The sequence below is a fragment of the Ostrinia furnacalis genome, unplaced genomic scaffold (genome assembly GCF_004193835.3).
Source record: "Ostrinia furnacalis isolate ACB-3 unplaced genomic scaffold, ASM419383v2 OfSCF0802, whole genome shotgun sequence".
Classification (NCBI taxonomy): Eukaryota; Metazoa; Arthropoda; class Insecta; order Lepidoptera; family Crambidae; genus Ostrinia; species Ostrinia furnacalis.
The window spans coordinates 325,224-348,111 of NW_021131041.1; the positions used below are offsets into that span (position 1 = coordinate 325,224).

The window sequence follows — 22,888 nt, forward strand, 5'->3', positions numbered from 1 at the left end:
GTTGGTCGAAGCATGAGTTTCTTAAACTTTTGAACTATTTGATTAAAGTTTTAATTAACTTTAATATAGCCAATTAGTAAATTGCCAAATTAGCGACAATTAAACTAATTCCATCTACATAATTAAGATTAGGTGACAATAAGCCGATTCGAAATCTAAGTAACTGGTAGAGAATGCTATACATGAGGCATTAAGTTCGCTGCACACAAAATCGAAGTAGGTACAAATGATTTTGTGTACAAGTTTTTTTAAAGCTTAAATGACGCAACTTTTTAACTCCTTCTCTTCAAAAAAGGGTTGAAAATGAATAAGAGTGATTTTCCAAAGCTTAGTAGTTTGAACATAGGAGGTCATATAATTTGGGACCAGTTCTGTACGTATCTACATAAGCAAGTAGTAATAATTAAAAATTATACCTACATAATAACAGGGTAACAGGAAGGCGCTAGATGCAGGCCGCTACCAACCGGCCAATCTGAAAATCATTGGGGGAGGCCTATGTTCAGCAGTGGACGTCCTATGGCTGAAATGACGATGATGAATAAAGGTGTTGTCAAATAAGTAGCTTGCAAATCCCTGACCATAAAAATGTAGAGTGCTATCGAATAAGTTTTTTACATCCACGAAAGCTCTCCTAAAACTTTGAGCACCACTGCCCAGGACCCAGGCCCCAAACTGGTTTGCACGAGTTAAAATAATAACAGGCTCGGTTATGAATTGTCTCATTTTGGATTGCTAGCAGTGATTCTACATTTCGGGTATTGTGGGTTACACCTGCCGTTAGAATAAAGTACCTACCTTGTTAGTTGTTACTGAGTTTCTAGCGCTGCTTCTTCTCAGAACTAAGTACCTTGTTACTTGCTGAATCTTTTTTAGTGCTGCTTAACACTGGCCTATTTATTGTCCCGAGGCTGTGGTAAGATTAAAATAATTCTTACTGGGACGTGTAATTAAACGCTTTTTTATAAGCCTAGGTACCTACTTATCGACAGAAAATAAGAACTTTTTAGTGACTGAGTTTCTTTTTCAGCGCTACTTCTCAGCACTGGCCCATTTGATGTCCCGAAGCAGTGGTAGAGTTAAAATATTTTTTACTGGGACGAGTAAAAACGCTTTCAGAAGCATATTTTCAGAAAATAAGCGACTTTTAGGTTGGTAAGTACAATCGGTACGGAAGGAGAGATACCTATAACAGATTTTGAACGTACCTATTACGTATGGAATTATAACTGGGTTACTTATCTAGTGATTGAATAACGGAGAACTTGTAGTGTCTACCTGCATATTTCATACTTTCGCCTGGAAATAAGTCTTTGGGACTTTGCCCAGCTATGGGATACAGTAAGAGTTATAAATATAAGAAATAAAAGCGTCCATAAAATCTATAGGTAGTAGGTATTTACATCCCATCACTCCCAAGTAACATTTTACTCCATTTAAGAGTTCAATAGTCGTTCACATGTACTCCACAAGCTGTGTATGTCAGCTGTATACGAGCTGTATAGCTTGCTATAATGCTTTTATATAACCAGTTTGGGCACAAATTAGACAGCTTTAAGTTCACTATGGCTGTACATTAGCAGTATAATAGCATTATAATAGCAGTTTAAATAGTAACATCGTACTTAAGGCTGACTTACGGCACTATATGGGACGCAGTGTGAACCATACAACGTACGTGAGGACAATAAAGTGGCTAAATGCACAGCTTTCAAAGTTATAAAGTCCGACAAAAGTACTCCAATGCTACATAAAGTTCACGTGTGTCCTAAATTATTTCCACATTTTAATATTAGTTTGGTATTTGTACGTGAGTGCCAAGAGGAAACAACTCGGGCGGATAATATAATCATTTATGCAAATAATAACACGGGTTTTAAATACTTAATAATGTTAATGCCATTGGGAATGCAACTTTATCGTGAAATGTATACATATTTACAGCTAAAATATTTACGTAAAAACTGCCTCTGTAAAAACGCGATATTCATTTTAAAATATTTAAAACTGGCTGAGAGGAAATCTACAATTTTCAGTTTTTGATATTGTATTGGCATTATAATTATACTACGGTAATTAATTATAACATGAAACCAAAACTCAATAGCTCTATCTGCGAATTTTGTGATAAATCTGCATTAATTTTGGAGATTTATTTGGTAAATATTTTAGGTTATGTAGAACAAAATGGTGGAAATGAAATACGGCTATGTGAACTGTTATAACTCCAATTTAATGCGGTGAGCGTATATTAGGTTCACATGTGTTCTGTTAGAATGCTGTTATCTATATTAAGTTCCACATTTGTACCACTACAGCGCTAATGTCTATAAATTTATTCTAATGTGAACTTATGTACAGCTTTAAGATGTACCTAGTTCAGGTCAATTGTGTATCTTTAATTCTTTCAAATACTGAAATTTTAGAGATCCGCAATAAAAATTATTAATGTCCGTTAAATCGCCTAGCCCAGGTACTAATAGTCAAGTATGAATACCTAAAGCATCAGACGGTAGTGTTCCCGGTTTAAATTCGTTTATTATGCCTGACAATTTATTCAAAGCGGAATGAGGAATACGATTTTCAATAGCCCATGTTCTTATTTTTTTGCTAAAGGTTAAATAATTGTCTAAATCAAAATTGTATTCACTATCACTAGAACTGCAATCATCACACTCTGATATCTGTATATTTTGAAGGGAACTTTCAGGTTCAGGCATAATATTTTCCTCTGCATCATGTACAGAACCACCATAAATACAACTAAAAACAGGCTTGGGGAAAAGTGTAATAGAATATCACATTCACATTCATTTTCAGCTTAAAGCAAATAAGAGTAGTACTTGTGGACAAATAAACTGCTATTGATGTTAATGGACAACACATATAGTCCTTTTAACAGCCTACAGTGCACATGCGAACCATTGAAACACTTTTGTACAGATAGTAAAAAAAGGTTATTTTATTAACACAAACAAGTCCTACTACAGCTACTAGCTGTATAACAGTCTAAAACAAGTAAACATAACAGCCTTTGGCTTTATAAATGACCACGTGTGTTCTATTAAAATGCTAGCTCTATAACATCGTACAAGTAGGCCGTTAAACAGCGGTTGCCGTATCTCTACCCTCCTATAATGCTCTTAGTCAGACGGCTGACTAAAGGATAGTTGTTAGAGTATTATAACACCAACAATCGTATAAAAGTATAACTCTACACTAGTCTACACTCCTATAAGTCCCTTAGACAGGTATAGGTGTAATTAATTGCAATAATACAGCTTATACATCACGAGTGAACTGTACTAATGCTTTAAGTACACATTGGAACTAAATGTGAACTCTTAAATGGAGTAAAATGTTACTTGGGGCACTGGCACTAATTCGACCGCGGAAAGAAAGACCCGCGTACTTTTAATATTTTGTTTTAACCACAAAGGTTTAGCAAGCTGAAGTGGCAATGGGCAGGGCACATAATACGCAGAACTGACGGCCGATGGGGCAGCAAGGTTCTGGAGTGGAGGCCGCGTACCGGAAAACGCAGCGTGGGACGTCCACCTACAAGGTGGACCGACGACATCGTAAAGGTAGCAGGGAAGCGCTGGACGCAGGCCGCTACCAATCGATCAACGTGGAAAGCATTAGGGGAGGCCTATGTTCAGCAGTGGACGTCCTATGGCTGAAATGATGATGATGAACCACAAAGGGCAAGCTCTTGGCCCGCATCTCACCCAATGGAGAGTGATGATCAGGCCGAAGTTGGAAGCGAGCTTCACCCGGAATCCTCAACCACAGAGGAACTGACTACCTTACCTCTAACTACCGAAATACAACAATGCTTTAAGGACGAAGCACACTTATTAATCCGGAAACGGATCGTAACCATATCAACTCGAGGCGGTCAATATTCTTTGTACCAAACTCCGTACTGCAACGCATTATCCGCACCGTAACGTAAACGCCTCGCCTTGCGGCGATACGGTGTCGATCCATTTCTGGGTTAATAAGTGTGTTATGACCTTTATGCTGTTCAAAATCAAACAAATAACATTTCATAAATATCTTTATTCATTTTCTACTTAAAACTAAACATCGATTTTATCAACTTGATATTTCACTGTAAATGTATCTGGATGATTTAATTGAAATAAAACTGGCTGTCAATTTACATCTTGTTGAATATTTTTGCTGTTCTCTTCAGGATCTATGGACCACTTACTGGGCCTTTTTAGGCACCCAGGGCTCAACTTTGGGCCTTGTGGTGGTGTATGGGGTGTATTGACCCATGGTGCCTGACAGGTTCTCGTTTCCATCGATCATCCATTTGTACTTTGGGCGACTGGGATCCTGGAAAGAAGTATAAATGAATACTTAGACAATGGAGATTGGAGTTGAAGCGACAACAGTCCAAAGGTGAAAGGATTGGACTCGAGATCCGAGGAACGCGGGTTCGAATCCCGCACTTTGGTGGTGGAGTTTTGACAATGTAGTGACGTCATCGGTTTGTATTTCCTTCTATGTATGGTACGTATAGCGGTTAATTGTCGAATCCTACTCGACTGGGCAGTGTTCGGGAAGCTTCATGATATTCTCACGTCCAAAATACCGCAGTGTCTCAAGTCAAGTTTTTGACCAGTGAGTGTCGCCTGTGATGGTATACGGATCTGAGACGTGGTCGCTTACTATGGGCCTCATAAGAAGGCTCAAGGTCACCCAAAGGACAATGGAGCGGGCTATGCTCGGAGTTTCCCTGCGTGGTCGAATCAGAAATGAGGAGATCCGTAGGAGAACCAGAGTGACTGACATAGCCCGCAGAATCGTTAAAATCAAGTGGCAGTGGGCGGGGCACATAGCTCGTAGAGCTGATGGCCGCTGGGGCAGGAAAGTTCTTGAGTGGCGGCCACGAGCCGGAAGACGTAGCGTGGACAGGCCTCCCACTAGGTGGACCGACGATCTGGTGAAGGTCGCGGGAGGTGCCTGGATGCGAGCGGCGCAGGACCGGTCTTTGTGGAAATCCTTGGAGGAGGTCTTTGTCCAGCCATAGACGTCTATCGGCTAAAACGAACGTACAATGGTACGTAAGTACAGTGTAACAGTGAACAGGACACATTGCTCGTAGAAATTATGGCTGTTGGAGCTCAACAGTTCTAGAGTGGTGACCATGGATAGGAAGCCGTAGTTTAGGCGGGTCTTTCACTCCATGGACCGACGATCTGGTGAAGATCGCGGGAAGGGCCTGGATGCGCAGCCTTTGGGGAAGCCTATGTGCAGCAATTGACGTCTAAAGGCTTCTACAGACCAAACGCAGGTCAGAAACAATGCGGGTCAGTTGAGGCACAATGAAAGCAGCGCAGTTTCAAAGCAGTTGCAACGCGGGCGGTTCTCAAAAATTTAAATATTCGAAAACCGCTTTCAACGCGCTGCTACCGCCCTGCGTCCGATGTGTCATGCTAATATGGCCGCCATAGTAACACAACAGCGCGGGCCCGCGTTCGCGCCGCTTCTGTCCCGCACCCGCGCCGCCTCGTTTGTCGTTCGGCAGTTGCAGTGCGGCGCGGTTGGAGCGCGGGCCCGCGTTCAAATTTGGTGTGACACACTTCAAAGAGTTTCTTGTATTACAACTTGCGCGGGCCCGCATTCAAACTGCGCTGCTACTGCCCCGCGTTTGGTCTGTGGAAGCCTTTACGACTGAAAAATGATGATAAAGATAGTAGAATGGTTTTAATATCTTACCTGGTGTGGAGGCAGGTCTGTTTTGTAGTGTAGCCAGCCATACCATTCAGAGGGCACCTGTAAAGTTTCAAATACGATTAGTATGGAAAAGTTAACTTAGAACTTGAATATTTTGATTTCCACATGCCTATAGCAAGAGTTTAATTTATTTATTCAACAATGATTTTAACAGTATTAAGTGGTATACATGTGCAGAAAGATGTAGTTAAAAAACATGAACTAATGAGAGAAAATTAAAAAGATTTATAAATAGTAATAAATAATTTATTCACAGAAAGACTTATTTATTTATTTTATTTATTTGTTTAACAATGTTTCAACAGCATTAAATTGTACATAAATGTGCAGGAAGATACAACTTGAACATAAGCAACAACAATAACATATTTTTTATTTATTTAAAAAATTACACAACAATTAAAGTACAAAATACTGGGATGTACCGCCTACTCAATATCTCTGTTTTGCTCAAGGTCAGCTGGTAGAGAATGGCTCATGGCATTAAGCTCGCCTTTTTGTACGGAACATTGTTGTGTGTGCAATAAAGTCTTTCAATAAATAAATAAATGTGTAAAAGTGCTGCTATTTGCAAAAATAAATGAGTTTTTTTTACAGGTGAACTTAGTGTTATATGGCATACTTTTCTAGTCAACCTTAACAGAAAATAAGTCATTAAAAGTTTTTCCTAAGTGAACTGAGGGGTTAAATCTTTTTAGAGCGCTTTCACATTAGGGCGTTAGAAGCGCGACAGCAGCGCGGCAGCGGCGTTTTTGTTATGTGAAGGGAGGCATCAGCTGTCACATAGTATGAAATTTTCGGCAATGCGTCTGCCGCGCGATTTTCGCGCTCCTAAATCGCCTAAATGTGAAAGCGCTCTTAATGTGAACATAATAATGAGAATAACACAGTTTATTATTTATTACCTGGCTAGCATCGTAGCTCATGTGGTAGTTGTCGTTGTACTCCACCCATCGGTTCCTGCCGTAGAAGAAGCGAGGGTTCTCGAAGTATTTGTTGCCGTGCTTGTCCTCGCCGATCAGCACACCGTCTTTCACTTCGTCTTGTCTGGAATTACCCAAACAAGTATGATAACTACAACCCTGACCAAATAGTATGTTTCTATTACACTCAATTGCATTTTGTGATGTTAAAAGCACAATTAGGAAGCAGGACTAACCGTTTCTATTGTTTTAAATAGAAAAAGTGTCTGTTTATTGTATCTTTGATTTGCAGAGATAGGTAAATATGTAGAACTATTGTTTGGACTACAAACATATTTTAGTCAAAAATCGGTCTACCGAACATCTCAGGCTACTTTTTTCTTTCATGTAGATAGTTTAATTGTTAGAAATTTACTAAATATAGTTTGAATTGTTGATAGTAGCAGGAGAAAGAGAAAAAATAAAATCTTAACATTCAAAACATAACCTGCAAAGAAATTACATAATAATGTTGTATCGTATTACCTGTAGAGTTTGAACAAGACCCCTCGGATCCCTCCATTTTGGCGTAATATATTGAAGAAGTTTCCTAACTTGTCTAAAGCTAAAAATTTGCCCACGGACATTTTTGCGATTTTACAAAATCGACAAAAATATTACTGTCAATGTCAAAATGACAATAATTTTGACATTGACAAAAGTAATGATACCAGATCAAAGAAAATAAATTTCTACTAAAGAAAAAAAATCTCAATATTTTTACCCGACTGCGCCAGAAGGACTGTGGTCTATTCCCTATTCCACTCAGATTTACAGTGGTCAGAAATTTGATATCATCATTTTATTTTTTTTTATTTTCATACAAAATAAATTTTATAAAATTCGATTTGTATGAAAATTAAAATAATTGAAATGAAGATATCAATTTTTTGACTTCACCATATAGCCTGACCAGGAACATAAAAACCCTGGCATAGGGGCGCTTCAATTGCATTTGATAGTGCAACACTGGGTACAGTCGTACCTGTATTAAATTAATAGGCTAACTTTATGTATCAGGATTCAGGATTATAGGCTAATTTAATATTTTCATAAATTAACAAAAACATATTATATTAAAGGTAAACTGGTTTAAATAAATTAAATGAAACCATCAATCGAGCAAGTAGGATTTTATTATTATTCATCAATAATCAAATTCTGAACTTGAATATTCAACTACAATGTCTGCTCATGAACGCTTCAAACTCGGTACTTCTTTCCCAATTCCATAAAATTCAATACTTACAAAGTGACAAAAAACTTTAAAATAGGTAGTTGAAACAAACCACAGCTAATTTTCATAGTTGACTGTACTATACGATAAACATGTCAGTCAATTTGACAACCTTTGTCGGAAACATTATTCAATGAAAATATTGTCCGAACCCATAGTATTTCTCTTCGACAAATACTTTAACACATTGTGAACCACTTTTCTTTCACGACTATAAAAAGATTTTAGCAATTTAATTCACAAAATCAATTGCGCACATTTAAAATAAAGTTTGTTTACACTTTGACAGCAATAGACTGACATGCAAGGTGACATGTCAATGAAGTTTTCAGTTACTGTTGCCATTAAAAGAAATTAGTACCATTAATTTTCCGCAACATGGCGAGGGTTTTTATGTTCCTGGTCAGGCTATACCATTTATATGCCCATGTTAACATGGGCTAGTGTCGGCTCATATACCCATTTACCTAACACCCTGTATAGTTACCTTTATTTGACTTTTGTGTGAATAAAATACAAATAATAGGATATCAAATGTATATTTTGTCACTATTATTTTAACTAATCAATAGATTTTCAAATAATTGACTTATTCTGAAGCATTTTTTTTCTTCTTTTTCCTTTTACGAATTGGGGTCTCTTCACTATCATCAACAATTTCTTGTTCGTTCGTATTCGTATCATTGGCTAAGTTCTTCGATTTTTTCTTTTTCCTCTTAACTTCAACAATATCTTCAACTGAATTCGCACTTGTACTAATCTCATCCTCATTTTTATCACTGGCAACATTATCTTGCTTGCTTTTTTCGTCATCCTCTGGCAAAGGAGATGAGGAATATTCAACTTGTGCATTTTCATCACAATTTTTATTGTCACTGTTATTTAATTTTCTTTTTCTTTTCTTCTTCTTTTTTGCTTCAATACTACTATCTACATCGGGATTTGGGTTTGATTCTTCATTATCTTGTACTTCATTGTTTTTCTTTAGTTTTTTAGCATGAGAGTATCCAGTGTATTGAGGTTGAGTCAGTAAAATCTGTTCTTGCTGGGCTATTCTGGCCAATTTCCCTGTAGCTTTGAGCCCATGTCTTGCACCCCTGTAAAAGGATTAATTTATTAGTAAAAATGTTCTGATTAACATAGCCCTTAATTTTTGATGTGTGGTCATTATTTTTAGCAAATAAATATTATACTACTGCCTCTTTATTGTAATTTTGCCATTGAGCTCCTTAGATGTCAGACTTAGTGCAATCCTTAATTTTTGTATAACAAGGCAGGTATTTGACCACAATTCTCTATTTGGCCTAAAGGTTAACTGGTAGACAATGCTCTACTGTGCTATGGCATTAATTTACCTTTTGTACTGTCATGTTATGTGCAATTAATTTTTTAATAAATAAGAAAGGTAAACATACTTATGTGCAGTTCTTCCTTCACAAGCAGCAAATAGCTCCTCATCCGTCATCTTGAACACATCTTTCGTAACTGCTGTCTCGTCTTCGGACTCTGAATCATTCACATTCCTTACGGTACTACCTCCGCCAGACAGCACAGCTTTTCTTACAAAGTAATCTTTGTACTGTTCTTCTTCTGTGTCCGATTGCTTTTTCTTCTTTTTTAGTTTCCATGTGCTGTTTGTGATCTCAAACTCGTCTTCTTTTGTTTTTATTTTTTTCGTTTTGCCGTTTTTTTCTTCAACCTGAAATTTTATATTTTAATGTTAGTACAAAGCTAAGTTTCTGTTAGAACAGAATAAATATTACTTCTTAACATTAATAATAATTGGAACATAAAAGCCTAGAATAGGGCTCAGTGGCTTACAAGGATGGCTTTAGTACAGAAGTGGAATAAAGTAGATAAGTAGGTTCAATCAAATCAATAATTCAGCATTTTCATTCAGAAGACAATGACAGTAACTATTAAATTCTCACTTCTGTAAAAAGTTGTAGAACCTTACCTCGACGTTCCCAGCTGCCTTGTCATACAACTTCGTCCACCAATGTTCAGTGAAGTCAGACGCCGCATCGTGGCCTATTCCAGCCACGCTGCGCTTCAATTTGGGCTTTAGAGCTTCGGATATACCATTCTCGTGCTTCCCCAGCCCTTTACCTGGGACAAAACACTAGATTTATCAAGAAAAACTTCGTAAGAAGTAGCACACAAAATTTTACGAAACACTGTGGTATTTACCATCGGTCCAGCCATATTTTTCCAACTGTTTCCTTGCAAAATTCATTTTTTGTTTTTCTTCGTTCCTCAAACAATAAATTAATTGATTTTAGCTATTATTATTATAATTAATTACTTTAAAAATAACCTGAACAACAACCACATGGTTTTTGTTGATATGTCAAATTATGACACTTGGTTGACTTGACACTGACAGTTATAGTGATGATGGTAGTTCACAATCACATATCACCCAATGCCTACCTCTACCTAGTGTGTAATATGAATCACATGATTTTCATGTGGATCACGTTATTAGTAACGTAGTATATAATCTTTCCTTAGCCCACTGTGTGAACTTGCGCATTCCTTATAGAGCCATTACTCAGTGGATTTTAATGATATTTCGTATTTTTCTATAAACAAGATTCAATTAAAAGAACAAATAAAAATACAATAATTTTTTCAGTTGTATATTTAACTAACAAATTACAAGGATTAATAATTGACAATTTAATAAAGTTATAGGTATTTTGAGACAATCTAATACTATTCTTAAGGTACATACACATACTACGTAATTAAAAGGAACAATAAATGAGTGAAATATAGAAACATGATTAAATTTTTTAAGTAAATAAAATCAAGTCTTATTTTTTTGGGAATACATCATCCAGATCATCTATAGTAGACTCATTGTTGCTGTAAAAAAAGAAAAAGAAAGATTTAGAAACATACTAACCTCCCTGCGCAGCTTTAACTTGGAAGTTTACATATTTATCGTAACAAAAAGGACAAAGTACACCGTTATTTCAAAATACAATAATTTAAGAAAAGTAGTATTTTAGTTTCCTTCTTTTCTTTTCATCGCACAATGGACATAAATTCATCAGAGTTAGTCTTTTTCGATAATCTGAAATGTTGGAAAAAGCAAGTTAAAAATTGTGACTTAATATTAATTTGAGTTCTTCTATGTCTTATTAGAACAAGAAAACATTATAAAATCAGATCAAAATACAAAAGTATTTCTACTTTTGATTAAATAGTGAATAACTTTAAAAAAAAATAAAACCGACTTCAAATGCGTGAACACAAAAAAAAAACTAAAAATTAAAAATATTGCGTATAAAAAAGTTCATCCCCAATTTTCCACCCTTGGGGGTGAAATATTTTCTTCAAATTCGCATGAAACCACCCTTTTGATAATACCTATTCAACAAAAAAATAATCGTTCAAATTGATTTATAATCGGCGGAGATATTGCGTATAAAAAAGTTCATCCCCAATTTTCCACCCTTGGGGGTTGTTTTTTCTATTATTAAATTTAAATGGGACCACCCTTGAGGTATTACCTATACGCCGAAAAAAGATTTGTTCAAATCGGTTCATAATTGGCGGAGTTATCGCGTAACAAACATAGAAAAAAAAAAATACGGGTCGAATTGAGAACCTCCTCCTTTTTTGAAGTCGGTTGAAAAATCCTGGAAGATTTTTCATTAAGCTAATCTTTGCAATTTTTTACGCAGAGAATAGCTTCGGGCAGAGTTACTTAGTCATAACCTCGGGCTTATAATCGTAATTAGGATCTCTTTTGGACCTTTCCATGTAGGGCAGCCCGTGACCGCCTCTCGACGAGTACACCTCCAGAAGAGGCCGCGTCATCAGGTCTTGCTTGAACTTTTTCAGGAAATACACCCAGCATTTCATCTCTTTCACTTCGGGAACCTCACTGAAAAGGTTTTTTTTTTAATGTTGTAAAGTAAAAAAAAACTGTTTAATATGTCTTCATCATATTATAATACGAGGGCGGCACTGAAAATTTCGGGAATCAAGGAAGTGAAACAACATTACTATTTAAAAATGTATTTATTGCTTTTTAAAGTATTCTCCGCAAAATTTGACACATTTTTCCATACACGAAACCAATCATTGAAGCAACCATTGCATTCGGAAGTTTGGGTCTCCAAAATGGCCGTTTTGTAGGCTTCCACAGCTTCTTCAGGTGATGAAAATCTCTGACCACGCAATTTATTCTTTATTTTAGGGAAAGTATAGAAATCATTAGGGCTTAGGTCGGGGCTGTACGGCGGATGGACTAATAATTCTATGTTTTCTTGCTCTAAAAACTCTTTTGTTCAGTGCGCGGTGTGAGAACTCGCATTGTCGTGATGGAGGATGATGCGGCGGTTGCAGTTCTCTTTACGGAGTTCAGAAACGACCTGTGGCAAACAAATGCTAGCATACTAATCTGCATTAACCGTTCTTTGTCCCCCAAGAGGAATAGTCGCAACATGGCCGGTTTTGGAGACAAACGTGGCCACCATTTTTTTTGCAACACTCCGTGAACGAACAATTTTTGTTGGCTTTAATTCATTTTCGAACACCCAAACTCGTGACTGGTTTTTTGTTTCGGGTTCGTACGCGTATATCCATGATTCGTCACCTGATACGATGTTGTATACAGCATTTGAGGATCCTGCATGTAATCTCCCGAGAGTTCTGACGCACCAAGTAACGCGAGCCGCTTTTTGCTCTTCACAGAGCGAATGCGGTATCCATCGGGAAAACAACTTTTTTACACCTAATTGTTCATGCAAGATTATTTGTATTTGACTCATGCCAATGTCTAAAGTTGCCTGAATTTCGCGGTATATCACATGTCGATCTTCTTCAATCAGCTTACGCACAGCATCAACGTTTTCTTAGGTGACTGCAGTTTTTGGACGACCTTGACGGGGATCATCACTGAGCTTGACACGTCCACATTGAAATTCAGGAAACCAGCGATAAATTGTGGTTTTGGATAGGGCTTCATTACCAAATGCAGAAATCATCCGGTCAACTCACTGTTTTTGTGTTAAACCACTTCAAAAGTCATAATAAATCATCGCTCTTGAATTTTCTCGAGTCGATTCCATTTTCTCAACGACTAAACAAGTTTGACAAGACCTTGTGATACGACCGAGATTCTTTTTTTAAATAAATAAATGGTATCTGATTTTTAAAACCCTGGAGTTTGCAATTAAATACATTTTAATATGACTGGAACAGTGGAAATATTCCATTCCCGATACTTTTAGTGCAGCCCTCGTAACTGAATAACTCGAATTGAGAACTTTCTCCTTTTTTTTAAGTCGGTTAAAAATACAATAAAACTCACCCTTTCCCCACCACAGTGATATCATCTAGTTCTCTAACGTAGTACGAAGGATGATCTTCCAAAATATCCAACTTGCTAAGCATGTCATCATCTACTTGGTAGATTTCTCCTATAAAGTAAAAATAAAGTAAATGTTTAAAGGTTATTTATTTATTTCCACACACATTTACACTATCTTTACAGGTACTTAAAACCTAATGCGATAGAATTAATTAAAATAGTTTTAATTTCTTCTTCTTCTTTTTTGTTCTTGGCAATACTCGTCGATAGTTTTAATTTAATGAAGAATATAACACAATGATCTACATAAAATGTCACTTGATATTTCATGTGATATTTATGCCATTTCATTACTTACAAACAACACTATTTAATTTTTATTTATTTTTTGTATGAAAATTCTATTTTTAGCCTTTGAAAATAAAAAAACAAAATAAGTACAGTAACAAGAAGCTCACTAGTTTTTAACATGCCAGTCAAGGATATAAAAATTACATTTCAAAAATAACTTTTTATATCATAATACCATAAAAATAAGATAAATATCAAGTTATCAAGATAATGTACAATAATAAGATATGAGGATCATGTTATTTTGTCACCACTAAGCCAACATCATTATATGTTTAGGTACTAAATAGCTAAACTTTCATGCAAAGATGCAAATAAAACAATCAAAAAGTATAAACACATAAATAGGTACCTCGGACATTGTGCCCATCTCCAGGGCTATACAGCAGGAACGGAATGTTGTACCGAGTTGCAATGATCAACGGATACTTGGTTTTGGTCACTCCGTCCGCTACATACTTGCCGTAGCCGTTCTCACGGTTCGCAAGCCAGTGGTGGTTGGGCTCGTTGCGTTTCAGTGTTCCGTATACAAACACTTTGTGGTTCATCTGGAATTTAAAGAAAGAACTTTTTTTGGGTATTTAACATTTGCCATAGTTTAGATAATTTTATAACTCTTTACTTAGAATGGGTTGCACCATCTTACTTTAACTTTAGCAAACATCAAAAATCTGTCAAACTCCATACAAAAAGCACCGGTTATCGTTATAGTTACAGTTAAAGTTAGGTGGTGCAACTCAGCTTTAGTGTATACCACACAAAACTGACAAATAAAAGAAATTAGAAGTTCAAAGCTTCAAAGTAAGACAATGAAATATTGTGATGTGATGATGATTGAACCGAGTATAAAATACATGTATAATATAATTTGTAATGTAGCTTTTAGAAATTGGATAGAATAGTTTGTTATTATAGGTTGGTACACAAAGAAAAGTATACTTGAAATGGAATTTTATTGGAAAACAGTTGGTTGAACTGGAAAAGAATTAAACCAAGCATACGCACCTTTGTGAAATGGTCACCTTGATCTTGATTATTTAAACTTAGGCTAAAATAAGCAAACAAAGTAAAAACTAAACTACCAAAAAACAAGCCCAGTGAAGGAAATGACATTTTCGATGGAACTAAAATACTTTAGCAAATAGTTATCTATGTACAAAGAAAGAGTGATAATAGGGCATTGAACTTACGTTTACGTTTCTAATTAGGTTAAAGGAAAATATTCTTCTTTCGTTGATGAAAAGTCTTGAAATTTTTATCATGAATCTAAAAATAATCACGCATTTTTCAAAACAAAATATTCGAAATTTTCAAATTCTGCGCCGGAAACAATAGGGAAAGTGTCAAATGAACGTCAAATTATTTTTTCCAAAATACGTTTCGTTATACGCATCCGGTTTTATTTACTTTTTGTGACGTATTTTGTGACGACAAACGTTCCAACTCCTTCCAACGTCTACTGTCTATCTATGTTGCTGTGACCGTGAATGAAATTAAAAAACAAATCAGTCAGTTGCTATTTCTGCAAGTGGAAGGAGGTTTTTGCCGGCGCGTCGCAAAAATCTAGTTTATTTTGTGGTTTTATCAAGCAGAGATGTGTTTCGTAATCGAACTGTGAATTTGTGTTGATTACACATACAAAATTTAATTTTATATAAGTAGTTTCCGCGATTTTCTGCAATTTATTCCAAAATGAGGTTGGCAGGGGCCATTTTCAGCAATGTGACCAAAATGCTGGACTTTTATTCCCAATTTAATCCTTCGCCGCTCTCTATAAAGCAGTTTATAGATTTTGGTAAGTTTCTACTTATTTTATTTATGCTAAGTTATAATTAAGATGTGTTTTTATGGCGCAAAATACAGGTCATTTTCAAGGTCGTCGGTCATTGAAAATTATTGTTTTTGTGGTCTTCTATCACATAATTACAGTTTTTTGCTATATACCTACTAAGCAGCTGCCTTAAATGTTGCTTATAATTTTAGCCGGAGTTTTCTAGAAACATGTACTCATATTGGAAAAAACAACAAAGATGTAACTTTACTTCAGTCGTGCGTATACATGACGTTAAATATTTAATTACGCCTTTTAAAACGTTGCTATCGGCACACAATAAAATAGTATCCTTGTTGTACTAGTTTTTGCTTTAACTTACATTTGCAAAATTAAATGGTTTTCTATCACATAACCCTAGGTTGCACTATAGAATTACAGTTATGAGTTTCTCTAATGTGTTTATTTTAAATAAGAGATTCAAAAAATTATTTTAAAAGACACTTTAAATAAAAATGATTTTAACTAATTTATTGTAAGGTTTTGTAACAAAATTATAACGGGCATTAGTAAAGACAATAAATAAAATGTTGTTTTAGTGTACTGGTACTGAGTGACATACTACTGACTTGAATGCATTTGTGTACACATTGTTCAAATTGGGTCATTGAATTGATTTGACTTGATAATGTTTATACAGCTTGTTTTACACACGCAACTGTTTCAACTGTAATTTTTGAAACAACACACCATATGGGAATTTAGTTTGGAAATTAATTTTTGGCATAAGAATCAAAAAACATTGTTTTTTGCTGATCCAAAGTTGGCACAACTAATTAAAAGACAACATATTAATTAAATTCTACAAAAAGTTCCTATTTTCAGTAGTTATTAAATATTAGCTTACCCGATGTTGTTTTCCAGGATTTTCTCAAGCCTTAAGATCTTTTGAAATGTTTTCAATTTTCTAATCATTGCATCATGATTTGAAATAATAACACTCATTTCAATTAATTTAATTAGTTTCTAATAGCTAAAATCTAACTTCCAACAAAAAAGCAACTTAATTCTTTCAATGAAAATATTTATTTGTTCAATAACATGGTGTAAGAGATGATCTATCTATCACAAATGTAATTTTCTGTCTATTTAATAAAAAAATATCATAAATCTGTACAGGATTGTCTGGAAAAGATCATTTTCTATCGATAAAACCAAAATTGCATCATTTTAACTCTGTATCTCTTGTGATTGTCACTATCTATATATATAAAAGAAAGTCGTGTTAGTTACTTCGCTTATAACTAGACTCACATCTAAGTCTCACATCGCTTTTAACTACTACAAAATCTATACTACAAACCATCCCTCCGGAAACAGTCACGGAGGAAGTGCAGTTATCATTAAAAATAATATCAAACACTATCTGATGGAAGAATACCGCACAGAGAAAATTCAGGCCACAACCATAGTTGTCCTTGAAAAACACAATGAGACAGTATTCTCTGCTGTCTACTGTCCCCCCAGACATACAGTCTCAGTTCAAGATTTCAAAGATTACTTCACTACTCTTGGTACAAGATTTGTAAGTGCTGGCGACTGGAATGCAAAACATCTGAACTGGGGCTCCAGGTTGACTACTTCAAGGGGACGGCAACTTCACATAGTAACACAAGACATGAAACTGGATTACTGGTCTGGAGGAGAACCCACTTACTGGCCTACTGATAGATGTAGAATACCTGACATGCTGGACTTTTTCATAACAAAAAACTTGGATGGTAACTACATAACAATTGAGTCCTGTACCGATCTTACCTCGAATCACACTCCGGTAATTCTGAACGTTAATTCTACAATTCATCTGCTCATGTGACCTTTACCCTTAGGAGAGACACTTGTCCTCCGGTCAATCTAAATAACAACGAAATACCTCAGACAGATAATGCAAAATACCTGGGAATGCACCTGGATAGAAGGCTCACATGGCAGAAGCACATCTGGGCTAAAAGAAAACAACTAGATGGAAAACTTCGTGGTCTTAACTGGTTGATCGGACGAAGCTCGCAACTGAACAGCACCAGCAAGGTCTTGGTATACAAAGCAACTTTGAAACCTATCTGGACTTACGGGATACAGTTATGGGGAACAGCTAGCAAGAGTAACATCGACATACTGGAGAGATTTCAAAGTAAAGCACTTAGAACCATGCTCGGCGTACCCCAATGTATTAGCAACAAGTACATGTATCTTGACCTAGGCATGAACACTGTTCGTGAGGAAATAGTACAGGCAAGCCTGAAATACCAGGAGAAACTGGAAACTCATGCAAACGAACTCGCACAGGCCTTAAGTGGAGAAGGTGGACTACAGTACAATCGACTGAAAAGACAAGGCATTCCCAGTCTCGCCCAAAGATTTGTAGACTGAGCCAGGAAGAGAGTTTGCTGGAAAAAGTTCAGCAATTGATTGGCTCTCGAAGACAACATAAAACTCAGGACATGTAGCTCCAGCCAAACAAGTGGCTTATTGTTTTCGAACAGATTGCCATAGAGCAGAAAATACATAAAAAAAAAAAAAAAAGTTACTTCGCTTATAACTCAAGAACGGCTGAACCGATTTAGCTGAAAATTGTCAGGGTACCTCCATCCTAGAGCCAGGAGAAGGACATAGGATACTTTTTATCCCGTTCGAAATAAAAAAAAGTCTGCTTATTTATTGCCATTAAGGCGGAACAAAGTTCGCCGGGTCAGCTAGTCTATTATATAAAAGAAAGTCGTGTTAGTTACTCCACTTATAACTCAAGAACGGCTGAACCAATTTAGCTGAAAATTGTCAGGGAGGTAGTTTAGAGCCAGGAGAAGGACATAGGATACTTTTTATCCCGTTTGAAATAAAAAAAATTCTGCTTATTTATTGCCATTAAGGCGGAACAAAGTTCGCCGGGTCAGCTAGTTTTCTAATAAAGAGTAAATAACTAGATGTATCTAACGTGAAACACGATACAAAACTTCACGTAACACATCTGCAACGTAACAATATCTTCTCAACCGGTCTAACAAGTTCTACAATATTGCAATAATGCAAGTACGTCCGTAATCCTGTATGTGTCATGCGTATCACGTTACTGTGGCAACAATGCCCTCATTCGCAGCAATAAATTTGTACTTTAGTACTTGTTATACTTGATAATATGAGCTCCGAGTTAAAACAATTAGTTTCATTGTAATTAAGTAGATTTTTGGGTTAACAAGTGGGTTAGTTATTGGTCATCGTTACTGCCAATTTGATGATCTAATCTGATGACACTAATAACGAAATTCTAAAGTCTGTGATTTTTGTACTTTTGAAGTAAAAACAGCCAAAAAAATTTGAGATTTTTTAAAATGTTTATTGTTCGAAATGCTTTCGGGCGAAACCGCATACTAATTTAAATTTTCTTTAAATAAGGCTATAAGGTTCATTTCACTAAATTCCCATTCTACTGTTTGAAAAGTATTTTAAGTAAGTTAGCTCAAATATTATGTGAACACTTGAATTATAATATCATCGAGCAGGTTTTTAACAACCTTGATGTCTAAAGGGCACCCTAAATCTTACTTTACATACGGGTCATTCTAAGTTAAGAGGTACTTTCGATGGCAAGGGCAAAAAAGTACCTTTTTTTTATTCTAATTTCCTAATTAACCTATTTATTACTTAAAACTAAATGTCTTCTACATGCTCANGCTTTTTATGTTTTGTACCTAGGCTTAAAATACATTTTTGTTAACAAAGTTTGCTAAAAAATGAAAAGTCTGATTATAAATAATTCATAATTAAAATTAAAATAAATAAATAAAGTTAATTCCTAAAAATACACTGTTTTTAGTATGTCTATGTCTCTTCCCTGTCCATAAAGTATCCTCCCGTGTGCACCTTGTCTCTACCCTGGACTGAGTATTTACCCTGGTCGCTTATAAAACGAGAAAAAACCAAAAAATTGACTGGCCACTTTGTAAACATTTTCAACTTAAAGGTTTCCATAAAACAGATGTATACTTAAGTAAAAATATTTAAAAAAATGCCGTGCCGTCGCTCCATACAACACATTACCTCTTAACTTAGAATGACCCATACAAAGCCGCCCCAACCGAGCGAGCGTCATTCGGTAGGTTGACCATTAGTCCTATATTTCAAGGACAGTCCATCCATTGCTTGGTTCTACATCAAAATCCAGAATATTGTTCAGCTATTTTTACCTGACTGCGCCAGAAGGAGGTTTATTCTCCAACTGCTGCTACCAAACCAACTTTGTTTTTGGGCCTTACATTTAGCCGGAATTTTGCCGGAAGACGTAGTGTGGGCAAGCCCCCCACTAGGTGGACCGACAATCTGGTGAAGGTTGCGCAGATGCCTGGATGCGGGCAGCGTAGGACCAGTCTTTGTGGAGGCCTTTGTCCAGCAGTGGACGTCATTTGGCTGAAACGAACGAACGAACATTACGATAAAAAAGAGCTGGGCAAAAGAACTATTTTGACAACCAAATCACCGCAACCTCAACCGAGTTTTTAGATCCCACTAAAGCCCGGTCTGTGAGCACGTAGAATTTTGTCCAATGACCCAAAGTTACCCATCCTTGTCGCTCGCGCGTAATTATATTGCTGTCGCGACTTTGCGACGGGCTCCCGCAGTGAGTGTGCGAGCGCGACAGCAACATAATTAGGTAGCTTGGGGTCATTGGACAAAATTCTACGTGCTCACAGACCAGACTATAGCTAAATCTTAACGTATTAGTTTTACAGCAACGAAATAAAAATTGCGAGCGAAAGAATTCCCTCACAGTCTCTACAAGTGACGAGTAGAGAAATGTCCGCATCTTTCAGCCTAACATGGTGTCAGCAAATCACAGCTAGATCTACGGTCTAGGTCAATGCTAACTGACTGCACCCGGCTAAAAATAGACAAACACGCTTCCTGCACTAGTCTGTAGTCTATGCCTTTATGGGCTAGCTCGTTTGATGTTTCCGGAACTTCTGATGACGTTTTGAATGTTTAAAAATCGTCGTTTCCGGTAATTTTGAAATAGACGTCACTTCAAATTCAAATTATCTGTTTTGTCTGTAATTTGTGGATGTTTTTTTCGTTGCGGGTCCAATGACAGTTTAACTTTCCCCCGGGACAAACTTGACCAGCACTGGTTGGGTTTTTATTGGCGGTCAAGCTGTAGATCCTGGGTACACAGGAGTTGCAGCGGTGGGAACGAGAGGTGGGAATAGTCCCTTTTACCTAAAACATAAGCCAGATTTTTCTTGACATCCGCAAAATATCTAAATAATATATTTAATATTCTTTATAATCTGCGAATCTCGTAAAATATAGTATCGACAAGAATGCGAAGTGCGCGGTTACTGCCAAGTCTTGACGTAAACGCAAATTTTCCTATCGTTACATCCAAATAGAAATTTTATATTCTAGCTTTCAGCGCGCGGCTTCGCCCGCGTGGAATTTTGTCTGTCACAGAAAAACTTTATCGCGCGCGTCCCTGTTTCAAAAACCGGGATAAAAACTATCCTATGTCCTTTCCCGGGACTCAAACTCTCTTCATATCAAATTTCATCAAAATCAGTTCAGTGGTTTAAGCGTGAAAGCGAGACAGACAGACAGACAGAGTTACTTTCGCATTTATAATATTAGTATAGAAGTAAAATAACTTTAATATAATTTTAGCGTATGCCAGTATAAATAAATATCCTGTCCAGAGTTGAAATCTAGCATCTGTTATGGTAGATTTTCCAAAAAACTTTGGATCCATACAACTGCAACAAGCTTCTGCTGTGAAATCGGAATGGATTTCCCATGAAAACCTTTTGGCATTGGGTTTTCAAGAACCTGTCTTTGTATTTTTTCCTTTTGTATGGTTTTAGCCGTCTTTCTCTCTGTCTCCTCTCACTCTCACGTTCACGTAGGAAGAAATTCGTGGCTTTCTCTTATCTATTTTCTTGTGAAGTATAAGATTAGATAACAAACCTTGAAATATTCTGTTGACTTTTGACCTACTTATGTTGATGATATATCCGTATAATATCTGACGATCGAATGCCGAGGTAACCGGCAAATCGCACATTAATCGACCCTATGATGTTGAAATAATTAATGTAGTACACAATCACGGCCCGTAAAAGCAATTACCTACGTGCCATGTTGCACTTTCCTCAAAGCTTTTGTATAATGAATACCTTTCAATAGCAATTGGGCTACTAATACTGTAGCTCCAACTTTGACAAACGTACGAAAGTTATCAGCTCATCGTCAACATTTCAGATTCATGACGTCCACTGCTGAACATAGGCCTTCCCCAATGATTTCCATACCGCCCGGTTGGTAGCGGCCTGTGTCCAGCGCCTTCCTGCTACCTTTATGAGGTCATGGGTCCAATGTGGCCTCCACTCCAGAACCTTGCTGCCCCATCAGTTTTCTGAATTAATGGCTGAATTCGAGGTTTCTTGAAATATAAACCAGTCCACCTCTTACGATTCTTGAGATATAGTCCCTGAAAGCCAGACAAATGGACAAACAGCAAAAACAATTTAGGTTAGCAATAAAAATTTTCTTTCATCAGCATCTTGTATATCTATTTATCTTGGATACTACAAAAATATAGTTTCCAAATGATCGTTTAATTAGTATTTAAGATGTTTTATTCGCTGTGGTACGTTTCCATTTTGTAATGAGGATTTTGGCGAAAGGCCAGAGTCCAAAAGTTAGTCTGCAATTGTTGTAGACTAGGTAACCGGTGTGTTTATTTTTTTATTACAAGTTTTAGTGCTTTGGAATGGAATAGTTTCAATACTGTGGCATGTGGTTCTACAATTTTTTGCATGTAGAATATTTTCCGTATTTTTTTTTGTCACAAAATGCATGAAATTGCATACCCCCAGTGGGTTATGTGAGGCTCTCCCTGCCAGATATGCAGGGCCTACTCACTATAACCTGACGGTGACTTCCCAAATTCTTAGGGACGGAACTGCGAGTTATTGTCCGGACTAGACGGCCTAGACATTCTTTCTTCTACCACTAGCTAGCTACTACCAGCTCACCTAATTCTGTCGCCATAACAACAATGTTACAGCATTGTTGTGTTCCGGCAGTTGGAGGTACGATAGCTAGTTCCTCTATGGTTGAGGATTCCGGGTGAAGCTCGCTTCTTTTAGCCTCATCACTTTCCATCAATTGAGATACAGGCCAAGAGCTTCCTCTTATTAAAAAACTTAATAAAGGTCACTGTCGTGGTCTCTGAAATATTTTGCGTGACGACGCGATGAAAGTCTGCTGGCAGCTGGCTCTGAGCCAACGTTTCCCGTGTGTCAACATGGGATTAATGAAAGTTCTTTTATAGGTTATTGACTAGACGTTATATTCAGCTAGATATTGGTTTAGTCTCCAACCCGTTTGGCCAAAGGGAGGAGTGCCGGCTTAATCCTTCATCATCATCATTTTCAGGCACA

The 22,888-nt window shown here is 36.7% G+C and overlaps 4 protein-coding genes across 6 annotated transcripts in view; 1 reads left to right on the top strand and 3 right to left on the bottom strand.

Annotated features, from left to right (window-relative positions):
* Positions 1–4,120: 4,120 nt before the first annotated feature.
* Positions 4,121–7,369, bottom strand: ND-B17.2 (NADH dehydrogenase (ubiquinone) B17.2 subunit). The gene is made up of 4 exons (XM_028300909.1): positions 7,200–7,369; positions 6,657–6,798; positions 5,734–5,790; positions 4,121–4,347 (listed from the first exon to the last, which is right to left on the bottom strand). Exons 1-4 carry the CDS (start codon positions 7,298–7,300, stop codon positions 4,216–4,218), a joined length of 432 nt encoding a protein of 143 aa, XP_028156710.1. The 5' UTR covers positions 7,301–7,369; the 3' UTR covers positions 4,121–4,215.
* Positions 7,370–8,448: 1,079 nt separating this feature from the next.
* On the bottom strand, positions 8,449–10,499 carry LOC114350164 (G patch domain-containing protein 4). Its single transcript, XM_028300836.1, has 4 exons — positions 10,141–10,499; positions 9,908–10,059; positions 9,366–9,649; positions 8,449–9,047 (listed from the first exon to the last, which is right to left on the bottom strand). Exons 1-4 carry the CDS (start codon positions 10,184–10,186, stop codon positions 8,540–8,542), a joined length of 990 nt encoding a protein of 329 aa, XP_028156637.1. The 5' UTR covers positions 10,187–10,499; the 3' UTR covers positions 8,449–8,539.
* Positions 10,500–10,580: 81 nt separating this feature from the next.
* Positions 10,581–14,990, bottom strand: LOC114350165 (putative gamma-glutamylcyclotransferase CG2811). 3 transcript variants are annotated; one of them, XM_028300840.1, is made up of 5 exons: positions 14,821–14,990; positions 13,983–14,178; positions 13,280–13,388; positions 11,717–11,848; positions 10,581–10,821 (listed from the first exon to the last, which is right to left on the bottom strand). In XM_028300840.1, exons 1-5 carry the CDS (start codon positions 14,890–14,892, stop codon positions 10,770–10,772), a joined length of 561 nt encoding a protein of 186 aa, XP_028156641.1. In that variant the 5' UTR covers positions 14,893–14,990; the 3' UTR covers positions 10,581–10,769. The 3 variants fall into 3 exon arrangements, with proteins under 3 accessions (XP_028156641.1, XP_028156639.1, XP_028156640.1); XM_028300838.1 differs by having other exon boundaries at positions 14,636–14,887; XM_028300839.1 differs by having other exon boundaries at positions 10,581–11,032; positions 14,636–14,887.
* A 132-nt stretch (positions 14,991–15,122) lies between these two features.
* The window catches only part of Pdk (pyruvate dehydrogenase kinase), a 43,078-nt gene continuing 35,312 nt past the window's right edge, over positions 15,123–22,888 (top strand). Inside the window, exon 1 of the mRNA XM_028300835.1 lies at positions 15,123–15,425. Within this exon, the coding sequence (XP_028156636.1) occupies positions 15,323–15,425 (103 nt within the window). The 5' untranslated portion in view covers positions 15,123–15,322. The remainder of the gene's footprint in view (positions 15,426–22,888) is intronic.